The sequence below is a fragment of the Mobula hypostoma genome, chromosome 1 (assembly GCF_963921235.1).
Source record: "Mobula hypostoma chromosome 1, sMobHyp1.1, whole genome shotgun sequence".
In the NCBI taxonomy this organism is placed as follows: domain Eukaryota; kingdom Metazoa; phylum Chordata; class Chondrichthyes; order Myliobatiformes; family Myliobatidae; genus Mobula; species Mobula hypostoma.
Window position 1 is genome coordinate 47,392,176 of NC_086097.1, and position 14,898 is coordinate 47,407,073.

Sequence of the window (14,898 nt, forward strand, 5' to 3'; positions counted from 1 at the left end):
TGGTTAGTAGAGAATGAAAACATAAAAGAAAAGGTGCTAGTAATCTTATTAAACGGTCATGTGCACGCAAAGTTGAAGCTCACGCAATTCAACAGTTCTTCTTCCACCATCGATCTCCTCCTTTGGACCCCCGCTTGGATTCCCCTCTGGTCGGGCGGCCCACCGATTCACTCAAGTCACATCTCCTCTCTTCATTCCCCTCGCGCCTTCTGGCAAAACCCCAAAACCAACAGCTTTCAGACACACAAGAAAGAATAACATTTCCCCCATTGAATAGTCACCCATTATCTCTAGTTTAGATTAGATTAGATTATGAGGATGCGCAGTCCTCTTTTATTGTCATTTAGTAATGCATGCATTAAGAAATGATACGATGTTTTTCCAGAATGATATCACAGAAGCACATGACAAACCGACTTAAAAAACTAACAAAAACCACATGATTATAACATATAGTTACAACAGTGCAAAGCAATACCGTAATTTGATAAGAACAGACCCTGGCACGGTAAAAGTCTCAAAGTCTTTCGAAAGTCCCATATCTCACGCGGACAGTGAACCTCCAGTGCTGCCAACTTGCCAATGCAGCATACTGGAAGCATCTGACCACAGTCTGACTCCAAGTCCGTCCGAAAACTTTGAGCCTCCGACCAGCTGTCCGACACCGAGCACCATCTCTGCTGAGCGCTTCGGCCCTGGCAACAGGCAATAGGCAAAGCTGAGGATTTGGGGCCTTCCCCTCCGGAGATTCTCAATCGCACAGTAGCAGCGGCAGCAAAGCGGGCATTTCAGAAGTTACTCCAGATGTTCCTCCGTGCTTCTCACAGCTGTCTCCATCAAATCCAGATTGTGCACGGCCCCCTAGTTAACACATATCGATATCAATTTGGAACGGCCGCGCGTGCTGCGTCCCGCCACCATCTTCTTCTCCCTCCTATAACCCAAACATTGCTGCTACAGAGAAACCATTACCTCATCAGTTAACATTACAGAGAAACCATTACATTCTCTCCCCACTGAATTAAGTCATGCCCTCATGACGAGATAATTCGCCAACCCTTCCTGCAAAACACAAAGCCCAATCCAGGTGCAGAATGCAGTGACATAGCTCCCCAAAACAGTAGAGATCACGCCCTGTTCCCCAGGCGCTACATAGGCCAACTTATCCAGTGGTCTCCTAATTCTCTGAGACCTCCGTACCTGCTCACCTAACTCTTCAGACTCAGACGCTACCGGGGGTACTTCGGGTCTGCTTGCTGAGTCCTCCCCCGATCTATCACTCTTGCCCCCCTGCATCTCGGAGCCCTCTGTCCCGTGCCCAGGCCCCGCTTTCTCTCCTTCAGTGTCCTGCTGTAACCACGCTGCCCATAGCTAGCCCACTTCACTTCACCTGACTCAGTGGGAGAAGGGCCAGGGGTCTCTTCCTTAATCAATGGGGAGTTAGTGAAGGGCAGCATGTATCACACATCCAGATCATCATCCTTGGAATCAGTATCCCTGTCATGGGCGGGGCCCAGCCCAGCGTCTGCCTCTGTGGGCCCTGCAGTCGCCCCGTGTTTTCGCAGAGTCCTCTTACTAGGTGTAGGCTCCAAGTCGGACTCTTGGTCTACCTGCACCTCTTGTCCCAGGGGCAACAGGTAGTTCCGATGGAGAATCTTGACAGGCCCCTTCTCCTCCTCTGGTCTCGCCCGGAAAACCAGTAGGTTTGGCATCTGACTCTTTACCACATAGGGTGTGGCCACTCAGCGGTCAGCCAACTTGTGCTTTCCTGGTCGTCCCAAATTCCTTATGAGGATTTGGTCTCCCAGCAGGAGTTGGGAGAACCTCACTTTCTGATCATACCTCCTCTTATTCCCTTGATTCTGCTTGGCGGCCGCAACCCCAGCCAATTCATGAGCCCTTTTCAGCTCTCTCCTCATATCAGACACGTACTTCAGATAAAGCTTCAGTGGTAAGTCACCCGCGTTAGTCCCAAAACAAAGGTCAATGGGCAACCTTGCCTCACGCCCAAACATCGGATAATATGGCGAGTACCCAGTAACTTCATTTCATGTACACTTGTAACAGTGAAACACATGCCCAATATGTTGATTCCACCTGCTCTTCTTGCTGATCTCCATGGTCCCGAGCATGTCTAGCAACTACTACTACTACGTCGACTCAGGCCTAGGGGGCCGGCGTCGGGCACGATGACGGACTCTCCACTTCTCCCTCTCCCTCATCAGTGTGTTCAGTTCATCTACATTAGCTGCGCCGCTGTCTTCTAGGAGTGTGTTGACCATAGTCTTGTGAGGGCGCCCATGGTTCATCCTCCCGTGCTTGGGCTCCCGTTTGATGACTAGGTAGGCAGGCAGGTAGCCCGGGGTGGCATAGATAGTGCCCCGCTAGTTGCAGTCTTCTCACCTCGATTTTAGTGGTGAGCTTCTGTAGCCTGTTATAGAGCTCGATGTTCGTCATGTGCTGTTGCCAACTCACGTCAAGAGCCATGTCTAGCAAGGTCTGATGAAACCTTTCAGGCTGGGGATCTCCCTGTGAGTGATAGGGCGTGGTCCTCGATTTCTCAACTCCCAGCATGCCCAGTAACTCATAGATGAGTCTGCTCTCGAAGTCCCGTCCCTGGTCACTATGTATCCACCTGGGAAGGCCATAATGAATGGAATACTTCTCCCATAATACTTTTGCCACCATAGACGCCCTCTGGTCCCTGGTAGGAAAAGCCTGAGTATATCTGGTGTAGTGGTCTATGATGACTAAGACATTCGCCGTGTTGCTGGCATTGGGTTCTATGGACAGGAAATCCATACACACCAGGTCCAGGGGCAAATGGGACAAAGGAGCTGCCTGTGTAGGCAGTGTCTTCCGGCGTATGCAGCGAATGCACAACTTGCAGTATTCTTCAACCTCAGACTTCATTCGGGGCCAGTAAAACTGATCATTGAGCAAACCATAGGTCTTTTCCACCCCCAAATGTCCAGAAACATCATGAAGTAACTTCGACGCAATCCTCCGATACTTCTCGGGCAGAACCAGCTGGCAACGCTGAGGTCGGTCCGGGGGTGACGTGACCCGGTATAAGATCTGGTTCTTCAACTCCAACTGAGGTCATTCTTTCAGTAATGGAGGCACCAAAGCGTGTTTCATCTTCTCCACCTGAACCATGTCTCCCTTTTCAGCCGCAGACCAAATGGTGCCAATGCCCGGGTCACTAGATCAAGTAGCACCTGTGAAGCAGAAAATTATTACGTTTACGACCTTACATTAGAATGGGCCTCCCATTTCTAATTATTACAGAAAAAGCCAGTTATAGGACACAGTTAGATTCCATATTCAATCCTGAAGGCTGCAAAATGGCTGGACAAAAGATGAAATGTCGTTCCTTAGGCTCACATGGGATTCTTAGGAACAATTTAGGAAGCTGAAGACATGGAGGTCAGAGTGGGAATGGGAATAAGGCCATAAAACAGAGGAGCAGAATTAGGCCATTTGGCCCATCAAGTCTGCTCTGCCATTTGATCATGACAGAGTCATTGTCTCTCTCAATCTTGTTCTCCTGACTACCCCTACCCCCACCCCCGTAACCTTTGATGCACTTACTAATCAAGAATCTATAAACCTTGTCTTTCAATATACCCCATCTATGGCAATGAATTCTACAGATTCATCACTCTTTGGCTAAAGAAATTCCTCCTCAACTCTGTTCTAACTGGGATGAAGAAGTGACAGGAGACCAACTGGAACTGCAGGGTCATCCTTGCAGAGTGACCAGAAGAAGAAGATATATAGCTCCAATGTAGATAAAACCACATTGTGATCACCAAATGCAATACACTTGATTGGAAGTAAAGAGTGATAATGCGAAGTAACAATGTTTAGAAGGCAGGTTTTCTTCAGCTGCATAGGAAATTGCTAAGAGAAGGAGCGTGTTTATTGGGGATCGAATAGTAGATCAGGAAATTGTGAAAATAACTTTAAGGTTTTCACTTGAATGGGGCAAACTCCCAATGAAATAAACTTTACTTTGGCTAGGATCATGTTACCTTTGTCATAATTTAATGTTTCAGAAGAAGCTGTTCCTTAAGAGTCTTTAGGCTCTTGTACCTCTTTCCTGATGGTAGCAATAAGAAGAGGGCATGTCCTGGATGGTGAAGGTCATTAATGATGGATGTGACCTCCCTGAGGCATCACCTGTTGAAGACGTTCTTGATAATGGGGAAGCCAGTGCCCAAGATGAAGGTGGCAAGAGGAGAGTCTACAACTCTGCACCTCTTTCCCATACTGTACATTGGTGCCTCATACCAGATGGTGATGCAGCCAGCTAGAATGCTCTCCACAGTCCACTGTAGAAATTTGCTAGTCTCCTCGGATTCCTAATGAAATATAGCATGCCGCCTTCGTAACTGCTTCAATATATTGGGGCCAGGATGGATATTCAGAGCTGTTGCCACCCAGGAACTTGAAGTTTCAGTGACACCACTGATTTATATTTTTCATTACAAACCCAATATACTGCAGCAGCAAACTGTTTTGGCCTTTCTTCCCTGCATCACACCTGCTGAATACCATGCATGGTAACATACAACCTCCATTGCCATCATCACTGAACCAAAACACGTGACGTCTTGGAATAAAATCTGCCTATTCAAGTGTTTTGTTGCAACTGATAGAAAACTGTTTAATATCTAAAAACTTTTATGATAGTATATGAAATAAATATACATGAATACTCAATTAGTGCTCAGTGCTAATCATTTAGAGTAGGTGAACTCCCCTTGCATGTAACATTAGAGTGTTACAGTTGAATTCAAAAGTAGATGAAATTATTAGAGAATAATTTTGAAAATGTGTCCGATCTTAATGTAAAATATTTGTTTTAAGGAAAAAGAAGAGTTTATACACTCATGCTTACGAGCAAAGGGATTGGGATTAAGAGATGAAGAAGGTGAGTAAATTATTTCTTTTGAATTTTGATTTCAAATGTTAAAGATCAAATTGTAAAAGACATTTTATGGTTCAACAAAATTGTGTAGAAATTCTGTTTTGGAAATTTATGGGCATACAGTGCCTTGAAAAAGTATTCAGCCCTGACTTTTTGCATATTACTGTCTCATTTCTCAATTTAAATATATATTGATTTTAAGCTAAACTACAAAACCTTGTGCATCATGTCAAATCAAAAGAAAAATTCCAAAACTTGTCAATAATTTACTAAAAATTAAAAACCAAAATGATGAGGATGAAAAAGTATTCATCCCCTTTGTAATTACTATGCTAACTTTCCTCAGGTGCAATATATTACATTACCACCTCACCCAAATTGTTGATGTAGAAAATTGGAGGATCACCTTTTTTCAATGAACTCAGTAGAATAAATACCTGCTCTCTCTGTAAGGTAGATTTTCAACAGACAAAACCAAAATGAAGACAAAAGAGCATGCAAGACAAGTTTGTGAAATGATTATAGAGAAGCACAAACCTGGGGAAGTGTACAAAACCATTTTAAAAACACTGAATATACTGCAGAGCTCAGTGCAGTCCATTATGAAAAAGTGGAGGAAAAATGGTCAGAACACCCCTCTAAACTTAGTCACCGGAGAAGAATGGCACTTGTAAGAGAAGTAACTGTGACTCCAGTAATCACTCTGAGTGAGCTGCAGCAGTCATTGGCTGACCTGGAGATGAAATTCATGGCTCCACAGAAAGGGTATATGGAAGAGTGGCAAGGAAGAAGCCCTGGCTTAAAAAAAACATATTATTGCTCATAAAAACTGCAAAGCATCACTTAAAAGATACTGTGAAAATGTGGAAGAAAGACTTGTGGTCAGATAAGACTAAAGTGGAAATTCTTGGCCTCAACATAAGCAGTATGTGTGGTGTAAATTTAATACTGTGCATCAGCCAAGTAACACCATCCCTGCTGTAAAGTATGGTGAATGTAGCGTCCTGCTATGGGGTTGCTTTTCAGCTGCAGGAACTGCAAATCTGATCAGGATTGATCGGAAGTTGAATGCTGCTAAATACAGATAGGTCCTGGATAAAAACCTGCTAGTCTCTGCCAAAAAGCTTAAAGTGGGGAGGAAGTTCTTGTTTCAGCTGGACAACGATCTGAAGCACACTGCCAGAGCAACCGTGAATGAAGAAAATTGATGTTCATGATTGGCCTAGTCAGAGTACTGACCTTAATCTAACTGAACATCTCTGGCAAGACCTCAAGATTGCTGTCATCACTGCTCTCCAATTAACCTGGCACAGCTTGAGCAATTCTGCAAAGAGAAATGGGCAAATCTTGCTCCATCACGTTTTGTGAAGCTAATAGAGACTTATCCAAAAAGACTACTCTCTGTAATAGCTGAGAGAGGCAGTTCAACTAAGAATTGAGCAAATACTTCTGAACTGGTGATATATCAGGTTTTGAATTTTTAGGTTTTCATGCTTTACAGTTTTCCCTGTCTTTTTGAGCTCTACTGTGGGGGTGGGGTGGGGAAAGAAGCATGTAATTCACAAATAAAAATTCTCAGTTAAATTGATCAATATCTCTGGTTGTAATACTCATGTGAACAAAGTTTGGAAGCTGAATTCTTTTACAAGGCACTGTATCTTAGAAGTTCGCTCACTTGGATAGTTTGTATCTATTGGTTTGAAGGTTGGGAATCACCTGATGACATGTGCTCCTGGCTGAAGGCTACGGTTACCTTATAAGATAACTAGAGAACGCACCCTAACAGGTGTATGTAACAAATAATTTCTGGTTTGTACCAGTGGCTTCCAGGAAAGACTGGATGGTAGCCGAGCCGAGGAAGGTCGGTGACACTGTAGAGACAGCTGACCTCCAGGAAAGACTGGATGGTAGCCGAGCCGAGGAAGGTCGGTGACACTGTAGAGACAGCTGACCTCCAGGAAAGACTGGCACGGGCTCACAACGCTAGCAACCTTGTGGGCAGCACTCGCAAAAGGGCACCACTCAAGCTACGACTGAACACGAAGAGCAGTACCCCCAGAGTCTCCCTAGAGGGGGGGAGGATGAGAGACTCAACAGGATGGTGGTACCAGCAACGGCCAGGACAGGAAACACGAGGAAGCTAAAGCGAACAACACTGACCGGAGAGGAATTCACGGTAACGTGTCATTGCGGGCAAGTCTGCAAAAACATCAGAGGGCTCGAGATACACCAGAGCAAGTCTAGATGTGGATCAATGGTGACCCAAGTGCAGCGCACGGACTTAGTGTCCGGTGAGACGAAGGAGAATTCCAGCCAGGAAGCACCCCACAGAGCTGAAGATCTCTCCGCACTTGAGTCGCCTCAGCACCGAACAACAGACCTAACGAGTTCCTCTTCGGTTACCCCAATCCATTCATCAAGGAAAGACAGGATCAAATGGCCTAGATTGTCAGACAACGTCGCCTGGATGCAGTTCGATGATGATCTAGATGGCATCCTGGAAGTTGCCTTAGCAGGTCCAGTACACAGAAAGATCGACTCACTCACAGCCATAGCGTACAATCTAGCTAAGGAACGATTTGGCCCAATGGAGCGGAGAAGCTAGCTGGAGTTACTGCGGCAACCAAATAGGAGGGAAATGGAGATTTGTCGCTTGAGAGGCGAATTAAAGGCGCTCAACAAGAGGTTTAAAACCAGCCCACTGGCTGAAAAAGAAGGTATCAAGGACTTAACCAGTATGCTGCGGGAAAAGCTGTGCAAACTCCGGAGGGCGGAACATCTGTGACAGCAAAGAAGGAAGAAAGAGAAAGGGCGAGTGCAGTTTGTGAGAGATCCATTCAGCTTCAACAGGACTCTTCTCGGCCAACAAAAATCTGGTATACTATCCAGCTCAAAGCCAGAGGTAGAGGAGTTCCTGCGGGAGGCACACAGTGACCCACGGAGGGGTCAGGGACTAGGAACCAGTTGGGCTGTGCGTAGACCAAAAAATCCATCAATTGAGCTGAATGTGAAGGAGCCTACATGGCAGGAAATCCAGGACATCATCCGGAAAGCTAAAGCATCAGCTGCCCCAGGCCCAAGCAGCATACCTTATAAGGTGTATAAGAAATGCCCGATACTTCTTTGGAGGCTGTGGAAGGTCATGAGAAAGATCTGGGCCAAAGGTACTATTCCATCAAGTTGGAAATTGGCAGAGGGTTGCTTTATTCCAAAGGAAGAGGTTTCTTCCACAATTGCCCAGTTTCAGACAATTTCTCTCCTGGATGTGGAATGTAAGATTTTCTTTTCTGTGCTCGCAAGAAGGCTGACTTCTTACGTGATGCAGAACTGCTATATCAACACATCCGTCCAGAAAGGCAGTATTCCAGGCTTTTCGGGGTGTCTGGAACACACCTCAATGATTAGCCATTTGATCCGTGAGGCCAAGCAGAAAAATGGTGACCTAACAGTTGTCTGGTTAGACCTCGCGAACACCTACGGGTCTATTCCACGTGACCTCATCCTAGAAGGACTTGATCACTACTACATCCCAGTGGCTATTTGAGACATGATCACCAGCTACCTAGGAGGATTCAAACTCAGATTTACATCAGCCCATTTCACAACTAGTTGGCAGGACCTCCAGAAGGGGATTCCAACAGGGTGCACCATCTCCCCCATTCTATTTATTATGGGAATGAATTATCAGCAGCAGAAAATGTAACCCGCAGCCCCACGCTGGAGTTGGGTATTGTTCAGCCGGCTCTACGAGGGTTCATGGACGACATCACTATAACAACCGTGTCATATGTCCAAGCAAGATGGGTATTGGAAACCCTGGACAATGTAGCCACTTGGGCGAGGATGTCCTTCAAGGCCAAGAAGTCCATGTGTATGGTGATCAGAAAGGGCAAAGTTACTAGCAAGTTTAGCCTCCAAGTTCAGGGTGAGGTCATCCCTTCCCTGAACATAACCTGATAAAATGCTTGGGGAAAAGTGGTTTAATATGTCACTGACAGATGGGGCCAATGTCACCAATGCTGTGAAGCAGGCAGACAAATGGTTGAAGAAGATCGACAAATCCGGACTTCCGGGTAAATTCAAGACCTGGCTGTACCAATACGGCATTCTGCCCAGGCTTCTCTGGCTCTTCACACTTTATGAGTTCCCCATGACTGTCGTAGAGGGCATCAAGAGGAGAACCAACAAACATCTGCGGAGATGGTTGGGAGTTCCCTCAAGCTTCTCTTTAGTGGGCCTCTACATTTGTTCTGGGCAACTGCAGCTTCCCCTGTCATTTGTGTGGAGGAATTCAAGGTGGCAAAATGCGGAGCCTTATTAAGCTTGAGAGATTCCAATGATGTCTTGGTAAAGCAAACAGGCGTTACAACCAGATCTGGGCGCAAGTGGGCAGCCAACGCAGCTGTGGAGGAGGCAGTGTGTTCTCTGAAGCTGCGACATATCATTGGCAACCCCTGCGTCGGGTGGCAAGGCCTCAGCTCAGTTCACTTCCAGAAGTGGGGAAACGTAAGCATAAGGAACAGGCGAGACATGATACAGGCAGAAGTACAGATCCGTGAGGAAGAGAAGCGGATTTCAAAGGCAGTGGAACAGGGGTCCCAGGGTGCCTGGATAAAATAGGATCTGCCTAAGCGCAAGATCTCATGGGCAGAGTTATGAAGACGGGAGCCCTTCCATATTTCCTTCCTCTTGCGATCCGTGTATGACACCCTTCCTTCACCATTACATCTGTACACATGGGGGATGAGGGAGGACCCGAACTGTAAGCTCTGTGGTCAGAAGGGGACACTGGCTCATATACTGTCTGGGTGTAAAACAGCTCTAACTCAAGGACGGTATAGCTGGCACCATGATAAGATGCTTCTGGCTCTTGCTAACACACTAGAGCGGGAGAGATGCAAGAAGAGGACAGCTGGCACAGATTTGAGGAAGGCCATCACCTTCATCAAAGAGGGAGCCAGGCCTTCCGTAACCAAACAACCAAAGCCCAAACTGTTGCTAACGGCCAGGTCCTGGAAGATGAGGGTCGATGTGGGAAGGAGATTGCAGTTCCCAGATGTGGTGCACACAACCCTATGCCCGGACATTGTACTGTGGTCAACCGAAGACAAGAAAATAATTCTGGTTGGGCTGACTGTGCTGTGGGAGGAGGGATGGGAAGAGGCCCATGAGAGAAAGGCCTTGAAGTACCAGCCCTTGGTGCAGGAGTGTAAAGACAAGGGATGGCAGGCATGGTTGTTCCCTGTGGAGATTGGCTGCAGAGGTTTCCCAGCCAAATCAGCATGGTGGTTGTTGTCAGATCTGGGCCTGGACAAAAGGAGCGAAAAACAAGCAGCTTGTAGGATGGGGGAAGAGGCAGAACGAGCCTCTTGTTGGATTTAGAGTAGGCGAGAGGAGGGAAGCTGGAAGCCAGGAGCAGATGGGCAGTGATTTGGCCACCACTGCTGGCCAACCAACTGGAGAGTGTCATGGTTAAGGGTCGAGACACTCGGTGAAGGTTGGGAACCACCTGATGACATCTGCTCCTGGCTGAAGGCTACGGTTACCTTATAAGGTAACTGGAGAATGCACCCGAACAGGTGTATATAACAAGAGAGATTTATTCCTTAAATGTATCTTTTGTTGCCATATCATGTTTTAAAAATTGTGTTAGGTTTATTTTAATTTTTGTGGAAATTCCACTGTGAAGGATGGGAAGTATGGAACACTGTGACATCTTTGAAGGTAATGTACAATATAAAAGACAATGGTTCAGTTGAGCAACTAATAGAGGATGAACCACATTATCATATCAAATTTGGAAACCTTTTTTTGGAAGTGTGCAGATTATTTAAATTCTTACATTCATGAGATAAACACTTGGACATTTACTGTAACTTGGGCTATACTTGTTATTAGATAATCTGATAGTTATATATTACATATATTAATATAGTACATTAATATATGCGGAGGATTAATTGCATTCTTTTTGTTAGTGTGCATTTTGATAAGATAAACCTCAATTAATTTCGCAAGAAAATCTGCAGATGCTGGAAGACCAAAGCAACTCACACAAAATGCTGGAGGAACTCAGCAGGTCAGGCAGCATTTATGGAGAGAAGTAAATAGTTGACGTTTCTGGCTGAAACCCTTCATCAGGACTGTTTTTTTAAAAAAAAAGATGAGAACTCAGAGTAAGAAGGTGGGGGAGGGGAGGGGAGGGAGAAGTACAGCGTAGTTGGTGATAGATAAAACTGGGAGAGGGGGAGGGATGAAATAAAGAGCTGCGAAATAGATTGGTGAAAGAGAGACAGGGCTGGAGGAAGGGGAATCTGATAAGAGAGGGTAGAAAGCCACGGAAGAAAGGGAAGGAGGAGGAGCACCAGAGGGAGGTAATGAGCAGATAAGGAAAAAAGTGAGAGGGGGAATCGGGAATGGGGAACTGTGAAGGTGGGGGAGGGCATTACCAGAAGTTTGAGAAGCCAATGTTCATAAAATCAGGTTGCAGTCTACCCAGACAGAATATAAGGTGTTGCTCTTCCAACCTGTGTGTGGCCTCAGCGCGGCAGTAGAGGAGGCCATGGACTGATATTTCGGAATAAGAATGGATAGTAGAACTGAAATGGGTGGCTACCGGGCAATCCCGCTTTTTCAAGTAGATTGCGCGTAGGTGCTCAGCGAAGCGGTCTCCTAGTCTATATTGGGCCTCACCTACATACTGGGGCCATGCCAAGAGTACCAGATATAGTAGCTAACCCCAACAAATTCACAGGTGAAGTGTTGCTTCACCTGGATGTATTGTTTGGAGCCCTAAATGACAGTGAGGGAGGAGGTGTAGGGGCAGGTGTGACACTTGTTCTGCTTGCAAGGATGAGTACCAGGAAGGAGATCAGTGGGGAGGGATGAATGGACAAGGGAGTTACGTAGGGAGCGATCCCTGTGGAAAGCAGGGGGGAAGGAAGAATGTGCTTGGTGGTGGGATCCTGTTGGAGGTGGTGTGAGTTACAGAGAATTATGTGCTAGATGCAGAGGCTAATGAGGTGGTAGGCAAGAACAAGAGTAACCTTACCCCTGGCATTGCAGTGGGAGGATGAAGTGAGAGCAGACGTGCGTGAAATGGAAGTGGTTACATTTTTTTTTACTTTTTGTAGCTTTGCAAAATACAGAAGTATTAACCTTTTAACAATTGATTTTAATTTTTGAATTTTATATACTTTTTTAAACTTTCTATATAATTTACACTTTCCATATTTATTGCAAATCTCCCAAGCATTATTCTCAAATGCTATTATTTGTACAGGAGCATCTTTAGTGAATATTTTGCTTTGTTTCTGTCAAGCAGAGCAATTTTATTCCTCCATCAAGCATCAGGAACGTTAGCACATCAGTTGGGAATTTTCAACACCATTATCACCAATATTATGTTCCACTGTACAAATCAATTTCTCCTTTATAAGGAATTTACACAGGAAATAAATGAAATGTAAATCTAATTTAAATATTTCAGTTGTAACAATTCATCATAATTCAGCTTTGTTATGGTTAGGTTTTAAAACTGTATAATCCATCCTTTAAGTCTTTACAAAATAGACTACTGTTTGTGTTTTAATAATATGGAAAATTTGTATCAAATCTAATTTTGACTTGTGAGAACTTTGTACCTTGTGGCAAGAAGAACATGGTTGTATATTACAGTGCAATAATAACTCGTCCATCATGTCTTTGCCAGCTGTACAGCTGAAGCTATTTGATTTTATCTCTCTATCCTTTCCTTGTATCCATGTATGTTCCTCCTTTCTAAAGCTGTCTAATTCATGTTATAAAGGCATCAATCACCTAGTTAAGCAGTGTTTATTCTAATAATAATCTGAGGAATAATTTTAGTTTGTTTTAATTTTCAATTGTGACACCTTTTCCATTAAATGTTTATTTTTCTATCATGATGAGATAGTCATAGTCATACTTTATTGATCCCGGGGGAAATTGGTTTTCGTTACAGTTGCACCATAAGTAATAAATAGTAATAAAACCATAAATAGTTAAATAGTAATATGTAAATTGTGCCAGGAAATAAGTCCAGGACCAGCCTATTGGCTCAGGGTGTCTGACCCTCCAAGGGAGGAGTTGTAAAGTTTGATGGCCACAGGCAGGAATGACTTCCTATGGCGCTCTGTGTTGCATCTCAGTGGAATGAGTCTCTGGCTGAATGTACTCCTGTGCCCACCCAGTACATTATGTAGTGGATGGGAGACATTGACCAAAATGGCATGCAACTTGGACAGCATCCTCTTTTCAGACACACCATCAGAGAGTCCAGTTCCATCCCCAGGACATCACTGGCCTTACAAATGAGTTTGTTGATTCTGTTAGTGTCTGCTACCCTCAGCCTGCTGTCCCAGCACACAACAGCAAACATGATAGCACTGGCCATCACAGACTTGTAGAACATCCTCAGCATCGTCCGACAGATGTTAAAGGACCTCAGTCTCCTCAGGAAATAGAGACGGCTCTGACCCTTCTTGTTGTTACGAGAATACACATAAAATTAAGATGTTTGCTGGCCTGGGCTAGCATCAGTGGCATCAGCAGTTGGTCTGCCACCTGCCCTCAGGGGAAGGAGAGATAAGGAACAATGGAGCAGCGTCTGGAGATGTGTAATGAAGGGATGTGGGAGAGAGAGCTGTCTGGAGCGGCTCCCCCCTTTGAACCCTGAACTGTTTGAAGTGATGGACAGGCGATACCCCAGCAGGGGGATAAAAAGGGACAGGTTCGCTAAGACAGACACACACGCCACCCGAGGTAACGAGACCCTGGAAGCGGTGCGCCTCTCACGAGTGGTGAGAAGTACCGGACAACGCACCAGGGTGGAAAGGTACGATCAGCGGGAACCCGGTGTGTGTCCGCCCTTGCCTGGGTGCCGGGTTCACTGCAGAGGATCGACCGCATCTGGAGGAGGGGTCACAGTCGGTGACCTCAGGTGACATCACCAAGGACCCGCCCAAATGCTGTTTGTGAGCCATCTTGCTGGTCTGTGACTGAAGCCGTTCTGAATGATCAGTTGTTCCTGTTCTCTCTGTCTCTCTTCCCCCACCTTGTCCATCGCCATGGCAACGATTACTGCGAACTGAACTTTGAGTCATTTTGAAATTGGTCATTTACCCCTAGACAACGATAGAGCTTGATTGATGCTGTTATCTTAATTCTGTGCACATGTGTGGTTATCATTGTTGAATTGTTGCATTTATTATCCTTTCGATTACTGTGTTGCTTGTTTCTTTAATAAAACTTTCTTAGTTCTAGTACTCCAGACTCCAACTGAGTGATCCATTTCTGCTGGTTTGGCAACCCAGTTACGGGGTACGTAACATAAGTGGGGTTCTCATCCGCGATTTTGAACGCTAAATTTGGGACGGAGTAAATTGATTGGGTTAAAATTCCCGAAAGAAAGAAAAGACAAACAGCAGAAATGGAGGTTGAGGAATTTATAAAGGCGCCGACCTTGGAGGCATTAGAGGATGCCAGGAAATCGGAATTGATAGCTGTGGCCAAACGGGTGAATCTTGCTAAGGTGAAGTCGACAATGAGGAGAGAGGAGATACACAGAGCTATTGTAGAGCACTATGTATCTAAAGGTGTGTTTCCCCAAGGTGAGCTGGGGGTGGTGTCTATTGAAAAACCTGCTGGAGACGCGGTACAGGTACAGCTTGAAAAACTGAGACTCGAGCACGAGTTCCGGGTACGGCAGTTAGAACACGAAGAGAAGCAGTTAGAAAGGCAGGAGAAAGAGAGAGAGTTAGAAAGGCGGGAGAAAGAGAGAGAGTTAGAAAGGCGGGAGAAAGAGAGAGAGTTAGAAAGGCGGGAGAAAGAGAGAGAGTTAGAAAGGCGGGAGAGAGAGAAAGAGTTAGAAAGGCGGGAGAGAGAGAAAGAGGTAGAAAGGCAAGAGAGAGAGAAAGAGGTAGAAAGGCAAGAGAGAGAAAGAC

At 45.4% G+C, this 14,898-nt stretch overlaps 1 protein-coding gene across 1 annotated transcript in view; it reads left to right on the plus strand.

Moving 5' to 3' along the window:
- Positions 1 to 14,898, plus strand: part of LOC134346480 (cytochrome c oxidase assembly factor 8) — a 32,510-nt gene that overhangs the window by 12,011 nt on the left and 5,601 nt on the right. The window contains exon 3 of the mRNA XM_063047855.1: positions 4,876 to 4,939. Within this exon, the coding sequence (XP_062903925.1) occupies positions 4,876 to 4,939 (64 nt within the window). The remainder of the gene's footprint in view (positions 1 to 4,875; positions 4,940 to 14,898) is intronic.